The following is a 16725-nucleotide window of genomic DNA, read 5'->3' on the forward strand; positions in this document are numbered from 1 at the left end:
CCTCCCCACTTTCCTCCCAATTTGGACGGGAGGTGCAGGGAAACTAAAAAGAGAGCCGAACACAGCCCGGCTGGGGCGAGAGGCCGGAAACCTACCGCCTCTGTGCAATCAACTTTTTTTGGAAAGCTTTTTCCCCTTCCTTTTTATTGTTGCCCGGCCAGTGAGCGAGGGAAAGTGCGGAGGGCAGGGGAGCGCGAACGGTCGCCCTGGGAAATAGCTGCGGTCCGGCCGGGAGCTCCACGCGAGCACACGCGAGCACCGTCTCCCACGCGCACCCTCGCGCGCACCCTCGCGCGCAGCCTCCCCCGCCCCCGGCCCCCAGCCCCGGCTCCGGCCCCGGCCCCGCGATCGCGGACTCCCTCGCCCGCGCTCGGAGCCGGTGCACCGCGCGCGCCGCGCGCCAGTCCCCCTCGCGCCCCCACGCGCGCCCGGCTGACGGATCTTCTCCGTGTGCTCGAAAGGGGATATGCCATTTGGACATGTAACTGTCAGCACGGGATCTGAGACTTCCAAAAAATGAAGCTGGCGACGGGACTGTGCGTCTGGGTGAGCCTTCTGGTGGCGGCGGGGACCGTCCAGCCCAGCGCTTCTCAGTCAGGTGGGTCGTGATTCCTCCTCGCGCCCCTGTCGCTTAAACCTGCTGCGGCGGTCTTGGCTGCCTGGGTGGCTCCCTCGCCCCCTTCGCCCAGCCTGACTCCCTCTGGCTCTCAGGAGAGGAGGGACCGCTCCACCGGGTCCTCTCCCGGGGCTCCTGGTCGCCGCTCATTCTGTCCCCAAACTTACCTTGACGGTAAATGCATTTTATTTATCATGAAAACACACTCTACACCCCTTTTTCCTTCACCCCTTTTTTTTCTTTCTCGCGCGTTTTCTGTGAGCCCGAGCGGGATGCCTTGTGGTGGCGCCTGTTGTGCGGGACGGGGAGACCCAAACCCCGAGCCCGAGGAGAGGCTCCTCTCTGCGTCTGGGTCCCCGAGGGAAGCAGCCTGGAGAAGCGCGCACCGCCCGGGCCGCGAAAGGACTGGAGTTCCGGGGCGGCGCCCGCTCGGCCCTTCTGCGCGGGAGGGCGGCGGAGCCTCGGGCACGGGCTCCGCACCTGTGCGCGCTGCCCGGGGCCACTGCGCCGCCGGTCGCCGGAGCCTGGCGGGGTCGGACCGGACCTGAGCCCAGCCTGGGCCGCTGCAGCTGCGGGCGCGCGCGCCCCGGCGCGGGGCCCGGAGCTCGGGGCTTCCCGGAGCCCTCGCCCGACTGACTTGAAGGGAGCTTGCCTGCCCGCCTGACCTCTTTTTTTTTTTTTTTTTTTTTAAAAAAAAAAAGGTTGACACACTTTAGCCGCGAGCCCGACCTTCCCGTCGGTGGCTGGGTTTGGCTCCAGGAAGAGTTCTTCCTGAAGTTAAACTTGCTATTGGCCGGAGTCCCTCCAACTTCTCTGTTTACAGCCCGGCGTGGCTACCGAGCCGACCCGTCGCGCGAACCGATTGACCCCGAGGCGGGCGCGGCCGTGCTGGCTGCTCGGCCCCTGCTGGCCGGAGAGCCTGAGCCCCAGCGACCTGGACAGGAGAAAGGCCAAGTGACCCCCGAGAGGCAGCGCGGTGGGGCTGGCGCGCGGCGGCGGGCAGGGCGACGGACAGCGCCTGCGGAGCGAGGGACCTCCAAGTTTCTGACACTTGAGTTTCCCGGGGATGAAAGTGGGACAGGAAAGGACTGGAGAGAATCAGTGTCTGACGCGGTTGAGGGGGGCCCTTTTGGAGAGCCGGAGAGATTTCCGGGACCCCCCGGGGCTGCTCGCGGGAGCGTGGGAGGCAGCCACAGGAGATACAGCCCCGGGCAGTGGCCCCAGGGAGAGCTGTCGGCCCAGGGAGGGTGTCCTTCTGACCTCACCAAGGAAACTGCGCGCAGTAGTTTCCCCGCTCCGCCCCCGCCACAGCCACCTCCCCCCTCCCCCTTGCCTTGCCCAGTAAGTAACAAGTTACAATCATAGAGTGTTTCAAAAATGACCTTCGAGCAGCACCCTGTGCGCCGTCTGTGCTGGCGCGCGCCCCCGCGCAGTTACTCTGAGAGTCTCCGCGCGCACCAGGTCCCGCGCTCCGGCGGCCGCCGCAGTGACACGGGCGCGGGCCGGAGATCCCCAGCGGCCGCTCGGACGCATCCGTCTCTCTCTCCCTCTGCACTCCGGGTCCCTTCACACTTCCCCTCAGTGGCTGGTGATGCACAGTGCCCCATTCAAAAGCAGCTGCGACCCACAGGCCGACTTCCCGGAGAGGGATTCCTGGGAGGCGACCTCCTGGGGGCTGTGCGGCTCAGCCTCGGCCGCTGGGGGACCCGGCTCCGAGTCCGCAGCAGTTTGCTGGTAGCTGTCGGGCTCGGGGCTGAGCTATGCCGAAGAGCCCTTTTCAGAATTTCTGCAAGGAATGTAATCCAAATTAGTTCTGCAGCTGGTCTCTTCTTGGCCCCCCCCCCGTCGCCCCACCCCCCCTCCCGAATTGTCAGACCCACAAGTGAGCCCATTTGGAGCGCGAGGATTAGCGTGCCATTGTTGTTCCCTGCGCGGCTCTGCACTTGAAATTCTGGGGACACAAAGGCGAGCCTCACTTGTTCGGAGCACAAAGTGATCGGGATGAAAGGGCCGCACAAAGAAAAGCTGTCGGGCGCATCCCGGTGTAATTGCAACACCCACGCTCAGGTGATCGGCTGGGAACCGTCCCTGCCCCCGGGGACCGCGGCTTCACCCCGCCCCTCCCGCGGGCGGCCGCACCTGGCGGGGACAGCTCCCCCGGCGTTACCGCGGCGCTTTTTATAAAACCAAGTTACCGTCCGGGGCGCGAGCGCAGACCCGCGTGTCCGCGGCCGAGCACACGCAGCTACTTCGTCTCCCCTCGCGTGGTTAGCAGTCAGGAGCGGTCTGGAGGAGTTTGTTTTGGACCAAATGAGAAATTAAGTGCGGATAAGTAAACTAAGCTGCCAGAGGGCGACAAGATGTTGAGTGAATTGCTTTTAGATGAAACAAATTAAGGAAACGAGGGAAGACAATCTGCTTCTTGCATTATTAGACACGCTTGGAGTTCAGGGGAAAGCGGCATATTTTTGAAATGCTAATTTCTTAAGGAGCAGAAGGAATGCACCTTATTTACTGCTCGATGTGAACAGAATTAAAGTATGCGGGGAAGGGGGCGGCGATGCTCTTGTATAGATTTAAGATATTAAAATAATTGTAACTGAAGAGGACCTTTTTTTGTTGTTGTTCTTTTGCTCGAAAAAAAAATCAGCTTTAGAGATTGTTTTCTGTAATTCGGAAAGGACTTTGCCTCATTTCCAAGTGATTCATTTTATCGAGAAATATTATAGCCAAGGGCCTTTTATGTGGCTACTCTAAAGCCTCTATCACTAAAGCAATAATTCCAAATTTTCTGTCTTCCTGGTGTGATTGAACAATAATCAGTATTACCTCTGGGTTGAAATGATCTATATAGTAGTTTGGAATTGATGGTCTCACACACCTTAATAGTTAAGTGATGACCAAATTCAGTTCCTATTTCTTATTTGCAAGCAACTTAGTCCTGCTTTCCATTCTGTAAAAGAACATACAGTTTCCTACATATTTAAGATATACCTCCAATCTTAGGGGCTGTTTTTACATTTGAGAAGAAAAAGCTTAATAAAACTTAGTTAAAAGATGTTAATTATATATATATTTTAAAAAAACCATCAATCCTTCTTCCTTCGTGTGTTTGCTGTTAGCACACCCATAGGTACACTGGTCCTTTTTTTTCTTCTTTTAATATTGAACTTATATATGTCAAATGGGTCTTTTAAGAAGGTATTTTTTTTTCTTCAGGAAGCTTCTTAATAAATTTATACTGATTACTATAACTGCACATCACTGGGAAACACTCTAATATGGACTGTTGGGATAAAAACTGAAAGATTCTTGGTTGTGTCATGATTCCTGTTTTCTGATTTTCTTCTCAAATGACATCACTTTTATTTATTTTAATCATGCATGCATCCAAAGTCAATTTTTTTTGAAAATCAAGGCACTTACTGCTTTATATATATTTTTCATTTAGTCACTGGAAATGTGTCTTAATTAAGAAATTACATTAGAATATTTACCAGGGCATGTGCTTCATGGAAGATTTACGTATTTTTTACTTTAACCTGAACACAGTAAGTCTGTACTGGCTGAATTTTAGAGTTTGCATTCATTTGAGGAAAAATCATATTTCCTCCTTAAAGTGGATTCAAATATTTAGCATTCATGAGCTTTCTTCCCTTTGGTTCTTAAATAGAAGTACTATTTATCATCTGTCTTATGCATTCACCCTTTCCATAACTATAGATTCCTTTTTTACATCTTATTGTTTATCGAGTTTACACATGTGAATGTATATTTTCCCGTCCACCACAAAGCATATTCTTTTCTGTGTGTGTTTTTAGCAGCAACCTGCCACTCAGCCACTGCAGGAGTCCTCTGAGCCAGTTCTCATTCTTTCTTTCTGATAAATCTGATATGGCTGGTTGGCTGGACAATCGCAAGACATTCCATTGCTCAGATTTATTCCTGAAAGAAAATAAAAAGGCATCGATCCAAGATCACTAGCACATCTTGAAAGTCCTGACTCCAAGGCCAAGTCTTTCTACAGAGAAGTCCCTTTTTCCCTCTCTCTCCCTCTTTCTCCTTTTGACCAAAGAAGGGAGGTAGATCACTGCCATTAAAAACAATAATAATAAAATAAAATAAATGCTAGGGATGCAAGCAATTGGTGGTCCTTCTAAATATCCTCTGAAGCTTGGTGATTAGAGCCATCTTCAGATTAATGACTATGTAAGGTGTACCTTTTAGACAATACATTGAATTAGGGAGCCTTAAAGTGATGTCATTTTTATATTATTTCAAGCCAATTATTAAACAAGTTTAACGTATATTAAAAACAGCAGCAAGTTTTTGCTTTTCTTTTTACAGTATTCTGCTGCTGTCGGATATCCATGTGTAATCTGTAAGTGCCTAAAACAGAAATACGACAAATGACCAAAAAAGATGTTCTGTTACCTCCAAACTTGTTGGCCCTTGCTGCTTGATTTCACCCTTTTTGAGAAATGCAGTTTTATAGAGATGTTAATATTTACATTGAAATTAGCTTATACATGTTCAAGCCTACAGCTGTTCTGCAAAAATTCATTGTCAATTATGTTTCATTGTTATCTTTTACAATGATCTCCAGAGTATGTTGTGCAAGCTAGAAATTAATCACATTATAAACTTTTCTACAGTTTATAACATTTTAGAAATGTTCTATGTTACATTTGACCATATGGGACCAAATTGCATCTTTTCTCTAATACTCATTTTCTAAATTATTATAAACATTGAGCAGTCGGAGTAAAACCTTACATTTCATGCTTTCTAATATAGCTGTTGATCTATTGATTGGAGTTTACAGTTTACAGTGACAAATAATTTCTTAATTTTTCTTTTATTATACTGAAAAGATCCTAAATCAATGTTTCCTGAATCTGTAGCTATTCTGCATAATTTGAAGGAGATGTTAAGTAATTTTGTAGGTGTGACCCAGGACATAACCAGGTGGTTTAGACAAGGATTTCTACATTGTGGGGGACAGTTCCTCTATTTCTTCTTAATACCTTGAATATCTCACTCAATGTCTTTGTCACTTGGCTTTTGTGCCCCAGGGGGTGGGGCACATGTACTCTGTTTCTCCACTGAATAACAGTTTTCTGAAAAATGTGATATTGAGGTACATTCCAGTAACAAGTTAACTGATATATTGCAAACATGTACATACATGTTAATAAACATAATGCAGGGTTTCTAGCAGACCATCCTTGTTACAAGAGCACCTGCCTATATGAAATAAACTGGTTAGTAACTCTAAAGTATTTGTATTTGAGGTAATTGCCCCAAAATATTAATTTTCAGAATTGCCCTATGGTCTCTTCAAATTTCATTGTATATGAGTTTTTCTCTTTTTCTGAGTAGTTGATAATTCTGACATGTTTATTAAAGAAATTGATCTATTTTCCAATGCTTTAATCAAAGCTTGAAAACTACTTCTTTGTTTTTAGATTTGACACAGTAGTGCTTTCTATTTGTACTAAATTTCAAGAGGGAAGAGAACTGCCTCACATTTATGACATAAAGGTGAAATATATAATATTTTGGGACCCAGTTCTAAAGTGCTTTTTTGAACAGGTAGTAATTGTTTTACAGTTATTTTCATTTTGAATACGTGATGATTCTGCAAGCCTGTTGCTTTGCACAACTCCAGGGGGCAGCAGCCACACAGAATTTAATGGGAAAGGTGCATGCCTGAGCTGTGGGCAGCGCAGCAGCAGCACCGCTGTTGTGTGATGCTGCAGAATAAAGCACCAGAGTAAAAGTGAGGAGAATTGGATTCTGGTCATACAGACATTTTCTATGTGATCTTTGGTTAGACTCCTTGCTCTGTGTCTCAATTTCTTCATCTCTGTTAGGGTAGCTAAAAGTGAGACCTAAAAAACATGATTCAAAAAAAACTGATGTAGCCCGGTGGACATGGCTCAGTGGTTGAGAATCGACCTATGAACCAGGAGGTCAAGGTTCGATTCCCGGGCAGGGCACATGCCGGGGTTGCGGGCTGGGTCCCCAGTCGGGGGCGTGCAGGAGGCAGCAGGTCAGTGACTCTCATCATTGATGTTTCTCTCTCTCTCTCCCTCTCCCTTCCTCTCTCTGAAATCAATTAAAAAAAGAAAAATTTTAGTTAGAAAAAGGATGTGTACGCTTTTAAGGAAAGAAACCCATTGCATTTCAATTATTTTTATCTTTATATTTATTTTTACAAGTGGGCCCCTTTTTTTCAAGTGAATTCATGTGTGTAGCCCTGGTACCTAAAACAGGTAAAAGGGGAAAAGAGAGCCACGGTGAGAGGACAGCTCTGTGTCCCTGCCTGTAGCATTTCACCAATTTCCTTCCACTGTTTTCTCTATTCTGTGCTGGCTTCACAGAAACTGAGCACTGTTTAGGAACCAGGGACCTAGTCCTCTTATTATTATTTTTTTTTAATCCTCACCTGAGGATATTTTTCCCATTGCTTTTCAGAGAGAGTGGAAGGGGAAGAGAGAATCATCAGTGTGAGAGAGAGACACCGATTGGTTGCCTCCTGCACTCGCCCCGACTGGGGCTGGGGATTGATCCTGCAACAGAGGTAGGTACCCTTGGTCGGAATCAAACCTGGGACCCTTCGGTCCACAGGCCGAACCACTGAGCCACACTGGCTAGGGCTAGCCCTCTCATTTTTAACTGAGGACACTGGGGGCACAGGGAAGTTAGGTGATAGAAGTTAGTTGGCATCGCCTGACACCAATATCATTTTCTTGAACATACATAGAAATACTTGAAAAGTTGCAGACACTTAAAAAAAAAATTAATACAAAGCTGTGTTGTTTAAAAAGAGAATTGCAAAATTGGAATGAAAACAAATGGATTGGAACCATGGGCCTAATTATCAGATGTGAAGTCCTTTTCAAGAGGAAGTCTATGGGATCATCATCTTTAATTTATATTTAGGAGGTAATCATAGATTGCATTTATAATTTACAGCACATTGAGATGAAAGAAGTAAAGCACCTTTGTTAAGACAGTTCTGTGAGAGGCTCTGTTTACTTGGCAGGGTCTATTCTGGACATTGCATTTTGCCCGTGAAAGCCAGATAAGAGTTGCCCACACTAATGTTTGTGTCTAAAGCACCTTCAAGAGTTTCTTTTACGCGAGACTAGAGAATGGTTTTACTTCATTCATTATTAAGTGATATGCATGCTTAAACAAAAGGATTATAAAGGATAAACAGTGGGCTGCTCATCGCCAGTTAGTTGTTGGGACTCTTTATCAGCAAACCACGGGAATACTTCAGATTTGTCCATGCCCATCTTCAGATCCAACTTACGTATCTTTTACACTGTCTTCATTGGGTCCCCTTTTTTCTTCAGGCATCTGCTTTGCAGAAATGTATAAGCTAAGTTTTAACTACTAAGGCTTGACAAATTTATTTCTGTTGCACATATGCCTCCCTCTAGTTGGCTTCTGCAAGATGTTGCTTCTGGGCCTTGTGAGTTTGCAATGTTGTTAACCTTAACTCTCTCTGGTTGTCGCTGACTTTCCACAAGCACCAGAGCTTTTTCAGTCATGGTCAGCATTGCATGGGCCATAGTGACAGAAAGAAACGTTGATGCTTGTTTTGGCAGGGAGAGTCACTTCCTGTTAGGAATTTGAGCTGAGAATGGACCCCTTAAAACAACATGAACAGAGATACTATGTAACTTCCTGTGCAACACCATTAAACCTCTTGCTTGAGAGGCAGAGGTAGGTCAGTATCATTTTTAATCGTGTCATTTCCATTATTGTAGGGATTACTGAAGCATACTAAACATCAATAAAAATATGTAAGATTCAGTGTCTGAATCCAGAGTGTTAAAGTAATAGAAATCAAGGCTGTATGAATGTATATATTTTATTTGTAACATAGTCTAAAGGTGTTTTAAGAAAATGAATGGTGTAATAAACAGTAGTTTGTTTTCCTAAAGTATCAGACTTGTAAATAATCACTTTCACCTATTACATCTTTACTACTCTTCTGACATTATGTCTGGTGCCATATGCATCTGGTATAGGTGGACATCCAGGTTTTAAGCCTTTAGGGTACGAGTGGGGATTCTAAACCTGCCTTCAGAAGATGCATTTGTTGATCTTTTGTGGTCTTCTGAGGATATCTCACATCTGGTTAGGACTGAAAAAAAGAATGGCCATGGATTCTCTAGTTTCTGTGACTGTATGTAGCATAGCTATCGCTTTAGTAATAAGTTGTGCACACCTGTATTTCAGGATGGGTCTCCTCCACTAGCAGGGGCTGCCTAATTGAGGTCATGGGTGGCAGTGAATATCTTGTTTTACATGAACTCTCCTTTTACTGAAATTATTTTTGTCATCATTTTCCATTCTTCCCCTTAGGCTTAGGCAATATGAATTTGTTTCTGTAGGGACCTATGAAAACCAAACAGGAATAAAACAATAGTACTTCTTTTAGATATGCACTTTTATTTTTAGAAGTTCCTTTGTCTGATCATTTTTGTCTAGAATTGGAGCAGTTAAGCAAAGTTTTTTTTTTTTTTTTTAAAGGGAATTTAATTGCATGGCTTATTAAAATCCATTCTCTATCATTTTTATTGACCTCACCCAATCCTTAAAAACCTCAGAGCAGGGTTATTGCCAGATCCTTCTTACTGGTTCTTTTGTTCGATGCCCTCTTACCTCCAAGACTTCCCTCTTATCACGGCCAGATGACCATTTCTAATATAATACTTTTATTACCCCAGTTTCTATTTAGAAGCCTTCAAATGTATTCCCCTTGTAAAATCCAAAGCCTTCAGTTTCCCTTTTAATCTAATCTTAAGAGTTTCTTGCCGGTATCCTAAGAACCAGGCTGGCCTAGTCAGTATTCCCTGAAGGAACCTGCTTGTTGTCTTTGCCTTTGCTGACCCCTTTGCCTGAGATTCATGGTTCACCTGGTGCCTCTGCCTGTCCCAACTGTGGGATCTTTTCAGATCCACATGAAATCATACCTCGTCATTACACCTTCCTTCACTGACTACCCTAGACTCTAAATAATCCCTGTCTATACCACTTACCTGGAGTTTAATCTTAAACCGTACTAATAACTTTTTAAAAACCAGAGTTTGTACTCCCTGTAAAGATGGATGTGGCACCACATACATAGTAAGTTCTTTAAAAATATTTTTTAAATGAAAGAATAACATACATTTACAGAAGCAATTTTAAGCTCATTCACAGATGGTTATTGTTTGTAATTAAACCATATAGTGCACAAAGTAAGCTGTTCTGAAAATGTAATTATAGAATTCTTAATAATAGATATTAGACATGTTTACCCTGGGAATTTCTGTAGTTGCTTTCTCGAGCTTCCTAGGGCATTTCTTTCAATGGAGTGTTTCCAAGAGTATATCATTTGTCCCCAATCCCATTTTTAGAGCCTGCTCATAATATGGTGCAAAGTATTTCTGTTGGTTTTATTTTTGGTGAGTTAAATATTTGTGAATATCATTCTTAAACATGTGTTTTGTTGCCCACTATTTTTATGTGGCCATTACATTTTGATTACTTACCTCCCATTTTTAAATTTTTAAAAATTAAGTGTATTGGGTAACACTGGTTAATAACATCTAAGTTTCAGATGTACAGCTTCATAATACCTCATCTGTATATTCCATTGCGTGGTCACCATCCACTAAGTGTAAGCAATAAGATGTACTGACCCATCAGTGTATTTCAGGACTGTGATAGGAAGCGAGGATGACATATAAAAACTCAAGATGCCAACTGCCCCCTTTCTTTTATGGTTAGACAAGGGCAATAAAGCACAGTACAAAACATATGTGGCTAAGTGATTTTCCAAACTCTTGCGAGGAATGTTTGCCTCTAGAAAAATGCTAATAGTATTTTATGAAAAAAGGGGTTCCAACGGAATGTGACATTTTCTATTCCTAGGTATATATGATAACACAGCTTTCTTATAACTGAGATCTCTCAGTGTCTTAAAACACGCAACTAGACATATGCCTACGGTTTCCACAAGATCCTGTGAAGGAAGCCCTTGCTCTGAGTGAGAGGTGACTGGGATCCTCTCGGCTGCTCCTTAGGTGATTCACTGTGCGTGCTGACAATCGGTGAAATGAAGTTAGCATTGATAGGGTCAGATTCTGCCAGTGAAAATGCTCCCCCAGACATTTCTCCTCAGGTTAGCAGAATCTGAGAAATTATCAGTGTTCCTAGATCACGGGGGTGCCCTAATTCTATCTTAATTTATAATGGCTTGAAAGAGTTAATATAGCTCTCCAAGGCCCCTGTCCCTCCAGCCTGCAGAGTAGCCTATTAATGAGAGACCTGGGCAATGGAGACGTTCCCACCTCTGTCTGAAATTCCTTTAGAACTTTCCTGATGGCTTTCCTTCGAGGATACCTGAGAAGCAAGTTTGGGTCAGGAATTATTCTTCCTTTTTGTAGATGACTAAGTAGAGAGATAAAGAAGTAGTAGTAAGGGGGAAGCCCCACTGGGGCACCAGCCTGCCCCAGGCTGCCGGCTGCCCTGCCCCGAGAGCCAGCTGGCTGTGCCCCTGCGGCCCAGCTGCCCGGGCCTCCCCAGAAGCCAGCGATGCCTCTCAGCAGGGTTCCCCCGCCCGCTGCACCCGCACCCCTGCCTCGGGGCGCAGCCCTGATGTTCCCCGTGCGGCCGCGGGAAGGAGCTTGTCGATGGGTCTGTCATGTAAGGAGCCCCTCTTGGGGTACCGCGGATCGCCCCTGCATTGTGTTTCCCAGAGTCTTTTCTGTGCGCCCTGTACCTTAAGGAAACCATCCTGTAAGCCTTGTCCCATTGAGGAAACTTCACGGCAGGGGCACAGCCAAGTTTCCGAGTCCCCGTCGATGTAGCTTGGGGACCCTCTTTGACAGCAGTCCAGAGACGGGCGCGCTGGGCGCAGAGCCCGAGGGGCGCCCGGCCAGGGCCCTAACGCCCAGCCTAGGAAACACTGGACACCTGCCTGCACGGGAAAGGCACACATTTTAGTAAGTCCCGTGACCCTCTTTAGCTGTGAATTTGGGCTATAATTACATAATTTTTAATTTTAACTTTTTTAAACTAGATGTAGTTAAAGTCCGCGCTATTCATATAGAACAGCGCATTGTTTTGAGAAAAAGAATCATCACATGTAGTTAAACCTCACTGTAAAGGACTTCGGTGTATCTCTGTATAAAATAATATGCTATATGGAGCTAATTTTCAGAATATTTTCTCTCTAAATATAAGCATGCCTAATGCAGATGTATACACACACACACACACACATATATAATTATTTTTTCTCTTTACATCATATTTTAAAAACGGGCCACGTATGCTCTTACGCAGTTGTGTACTTTATAATGGTTGGGTGTGATTTAAAAGAATCTTGCCAGTTTGGGTATATAGAAGCTATATTCCTAAGGCCCTACCTCTTGAAATATAGTGCGTTTAATTTTTAATCATTTGTCATTTAGCACAGATAAAAATCTATCCTTGACTTTTATCCTCTGGCTGAGTTAAGTGTGACCATTTTAACTGCAATAAACATTATTACCAGCAGTGCATCTAAATTAGTGCCAGTGCTCACCGAGCTCCGATATTTGTTCATATTTTAACTAATATGTTAGCGGGTTTAAGTAATAATAAAAGGATGGGTATTTCAAGTCACAATTTTACTAGGTAAAAATATTAACTAAACAGTTAATAATATTTCCCAGTTGTTTTAACTTCAGATTTAGCAGTCCCATTGTCTCTGGTGATATATCGAAACTTCTAAAAGTGTACTTGGAATTTATAGAAAATGAAGCGATTGGTATTCAGATATAATTCTTTAGTGGCCTCTTTCTTTTCTTTTTTTAAAGTACAGGATGAAATTTGAAAGTATAAAAAGCTTTGAGATAAATTGAAATAGACAAAACATTTTATGCAACTCTTGGTGAAAGGGACATTCATTATTTTTTCTGTACTTACTATATTGCTTGTGGCCAGAATTAGCACGCCATGAGCCAGGGAAAGAGATAAGCAAATAGAATGGCACGCAGCTAATTTTGTTTAGCAAATTTAGATCTGATACATGCTATTTCACTCTGACAAACTGACTCAGTCACTCTTTGAAAGGTGCCGATGAAGTTGGTCTCCCACAGTTTAACAGCTTTCACTCAATATTTATAGGCTCTATAAAAATAAATTTCTCTAAGTGCCATATTTCTCACTGGCAGGATGAGCACTGTGAAGTTAGATTTATTAATGAGCAAAACGGAAAAACAAAAACATTTCAATTATTCCAGGTCTGCAGAAAATAAAATATGTCAAAACATCCAAAATATCTTTCTTTCAAGGACACAGATAGAGAGTGTTTGGTATTCAAGGATTTTGATTACTTGTAAGGGAATCAGAAGTCCCATTATTTTATGGTAATTTTGTGATTTGAATCTGGTGTATGTTTAGACTCTTTCGGGAACTAGTCATTCTTTGGATGTAGAAGTCAACAGGATGGGGTCCACTGTAATTATCAGGAAGTGGCTATAAAACAAAATAAAAAAACCCACAACACCCTAAAACCCAGACCTTAGTCTTTGTGAAAAAAAGTGCCATCATCCAAAAGAAATTTTAGAGACGTTTCTAAATGAGCCTAACTTGTGTGAAAAAAATGGTCACCCTTGATGGAAATGTGATTCTAGAAAAAGCCAGGAATTTGTACAGTAGTATCCACACTTGGGAATTCCTAAAAGTATTTTTTAGCAGAGTGAATTGTAAGGTATGTGAAAAGTTATAACATTATTCATACATCTGCTAGAGCTTTGTCATGGCTCAAGACATTCTCTATAATCAAGCTCACTATCGAGAATAATTCCCATATTCATGAATTGTTCATCTCATCATATTTCCGGTGGTTATTTCAAGGTTAATTTTTTTTCAGACAGCTTCTCTCTTGATTAAAGTTCATAGTAATTGTGTATGTGCTGATATGAAGGTTTTCAGCTAACGACGTCTTTGATTTTATACCGAGTCAAGATCAAATGCTTTTCAATGCTTCCTATATATGAAAAAAATATATGAAAAAATAACTTCATTGTTTATTTTTGATTTCTATTAAGAATGTGGAGACTTTTATTTGTCACTTTCAAAATTCTTGAAACCCTTGTGTAAAGGTATCAGCAACAAAATATATTCTGTTGCCAAGACTAATATTTAAGACCTATGTTTCTTACAATTTTGATTACTAAAATATTGAAGTATATATTCTCATCTGATTGGCTTTCCCAGATTCCTCCCCAGCTCTGCTTCCTCAGACTTTTGCGGATTAAACAGCTAAAGCATTAATACCCAGCTCAGTAGTGGACCTTCAGATCTCTGCTTTGGCATATGCTGTGATCCACTCTGATATGTCTTCACCATTATAGTCACTAAATACTTTGTACTCTTACATATAATAAAAATTTTGCCATATTTTAAAGAATATGAATAGTATTGTACTAACTTTGCCACAACTAAGTATTAGTTTGAAGAAGGCATGTTTCTAAATTGTGTATTAGGGCATAGGTGCTTTTGTATGTGACTTGAAGTGGGAAATAAAATGGCTTAAAAATGATAGAATGTCTGGTGCACAGATTGAGTTGGCCTAGGTGAAAAGTCACATGAGTGAGGCAGGCCAAAGGACTTCAATAAAGCAGGTGCTATGAATTCTCCTGCAAGTAGGTGTGGATACTGGTGGGTCATATGTCTATTAATTGGGCTGCTGAAGAATCACAATTTGAATTTGTGGTTGCCATAATATATGTGGTAATAACCATCTCACATGCTTATATCATTAATCACAATGAAAGTTATCTGGCAAGGTGTCAGCTGTCCCACATGTGTGTACTAAGTCACTTACAACATGGGACTATTCTTTGAGGGCACCACACATATACTCTTCCCATTTGTGGCGAAGGAGAAGAAAACATCTAATTTAAAACTTTTTTTGCACAATTAAAATGTAATATTGGGATAGAAATTATGAGTTACCGTTATCGGCTTAATTATGATACTCTTGCTAAGTTAAATTTGTCTTTTTTTTTCTGCAAAGGAAACTGTGTTACCTGAGAGTAATGCAGTGCCATCTCATTTGAAGAATGATTAGAAGTAGATGCCAAGCCTGAAAAAGAGGCGGCTTGGGAAGGGGGCATGATAGCTATCTTCAAAAGTTGAAGGGTTGTTACATACAAGAGGGATTAGCACTGTTCTCTGTAGCCTTGGAGAACAGAAACATTAACAGCTGTTTGAAATTGTGAGGCATCAGATTTCGGCCGAACACCATCCAGGAGTTTCTCACAGCTAGAGCTTTCCAAAGTTGGCCGGGCCTGTCTTGGGAGGTGGTGAGTTCCTTCATGTGGGGGCTGGGGGGCTCTGATCTCACCTCTTCTGTGATGATAAGGAATGAATGAGGCAGCTGAGGGACAACTGTCAGTGATGCTGGGGATGGGGATTGGGTTCCTGACCTCTGAGGGCCCTTCCCACCCTGAGAGCCTGTCACAAGCACACCACGCCCAGATAATTCTCTCCTGGGCCCCCGAAATCAGAGGCATGGGACGTAAACTCCAATCTCTGTGGCTAGGATCCCCACCCAAATGCTTTTTATCATCATACCTTCTCTCATAGATCAGGAGATTTGTGAGGGATCTTTTAAAGATTGTTTTTCTTAAATATTTAAAAAAAAAAATGTTCTTATTTTTTTTGTCAACCGTCTTTATGTTAGACATTTATATCTCTAATCTAATGTACTGTCACAGATAAGTTACTCTCTATTTTAAAAACCAGACAACATAAAATAAAAATACATAAGCTTAAAAATATGTGTTTCGTTGTGCTCCCAGGTTATCCCAGCAGGTGTTTGTAAGTCTGGGTCTAAGGCAACTAGGGGGAGAAATATATAAGCAGGCGGGGGCATGGAGCAGGAATTAGAAATCTGGGCCTGCAGCTGTGAGTTGAGGATGAGCTGTAGAGAAACAGAAAGAGGAGGGTCTTCCTAAGGGAATTGAAAATTAGAAGGATTCAAAAAGATGAAGGCCCATGTGTGTCTCACTTGGTTACACATAAAGTAGCCCTTTAAGTTTCTGGATGCCTTCCCCTGTCTCGCTTCTGTGGAGGCTGTTCTGAGCTCCTCTTACCTTTCCAGAGCTTTCCTGTTGCCTCTGCCCTCTGAGTTTCGTTACTTGGATATACCAGTGTCTTCAGTTCAATCTGTTCAACATTTTACTTTTCTCGTTTCACAATTTAATGAGATTTTCTTATCTTAATTGGTATAAATTAATATAATAGCACAAATGAACTCTGCATTTGGTAAAAAGCCAAGAAATCAAAATATCTAACATGTTTTGAAGGCCCCTGGTGCCAGGAAGGGTGATAAGCACTCTAAGATACGTTAGCTCGCCTAATCTTCACAACAAGGACACCGCTGCCCGCATTTTACAGGCGAGGAAACAGAAGCTTAGGGAGATTAAATGGTTTACCAAATGGCACACGCCTGTGCAGGTGGCAGATCAGCGATGCCCAAACTCCTGTTAATTTTACGTTGTCCAAATGTCAATATTTCATCTATGAAAATAAACTAAAATCTCTAAAATGTTTAAAATACAGATTGTTTATTAACTATTTTCTACCATTAACAACTACTTTGTTTAATGTTCACAAGAATGATTAATAACCAGGTATATTTATGAATATGCCAAGCTTGGAAACAGCATCAAGTATATTAACAATATATGCTAATTTTCTACTGTCATATTACAATTTAAGTACCTATGGTACTTTATAGTAATCAGATTAGTTGCTTTTAAAAATTGACAATATTAAGTAAAATATTGCAGAAAGTTGAAGTAAAAGTTGAATGGAGGGACTTGATTATTAAATATCCCAAGTTTGAATTCTCACTGTGTAAAGATGGGTTAATTACATAATCTTTTTAAGCTTCAATTTTTTCATTTGAAACTGGGATCTAATATTAATAAGAACTTTATAGTTGTGAGATTAAATGAAATAGTGTGTATAAAACAGTGTCAATCACATAGTAAATCCTCGATAAATGTTAATTATATTACGTATACTATAGTTTTAGTATG

The 16725-nt window shown here is 42.6% G+C and overlaps 1 protein-coding gene across 1 annotated transcript in view; it reads left to right on the forward strand.

The window, feature by feature from the left end:
* The first annotated feature begins 357 nt into the window (after positions 1-357).
* The window catches only part of ERBB4 (erb-b2 receptor tyrosine kinase 4), a 796211-nt gene continuing 779843 nt past the window's right edge, over positions 358-16725 (forward strand). Inside the window, exon 1 of the mRNA XM_016196749.2 lies at positions 358-598. Coding sequence (XP_016052235.2) covers positions 517-598 — 82 coding nt within the window. The 5' untranslated portion in view covers positions 358-516. The remainder of the gene's footprint in view (positions 599-16725) is intronic.

The sequence above is a fragment of the Miniopterus natalensis genome, chromosome 8 (genome assembly GCF_054644295.1).
Source record: "Miniopterus natalensis isolate mMinNat1 chromosome 8, mMinNat1.hap1, whole genome shotgun sequence".
Lineage (NCBI taxonomy): Eukaryota > Metazoa > Chordata > Mammalia > Chiroptera > Miniopteridae > Miniopterus > Miniopterus natalensis.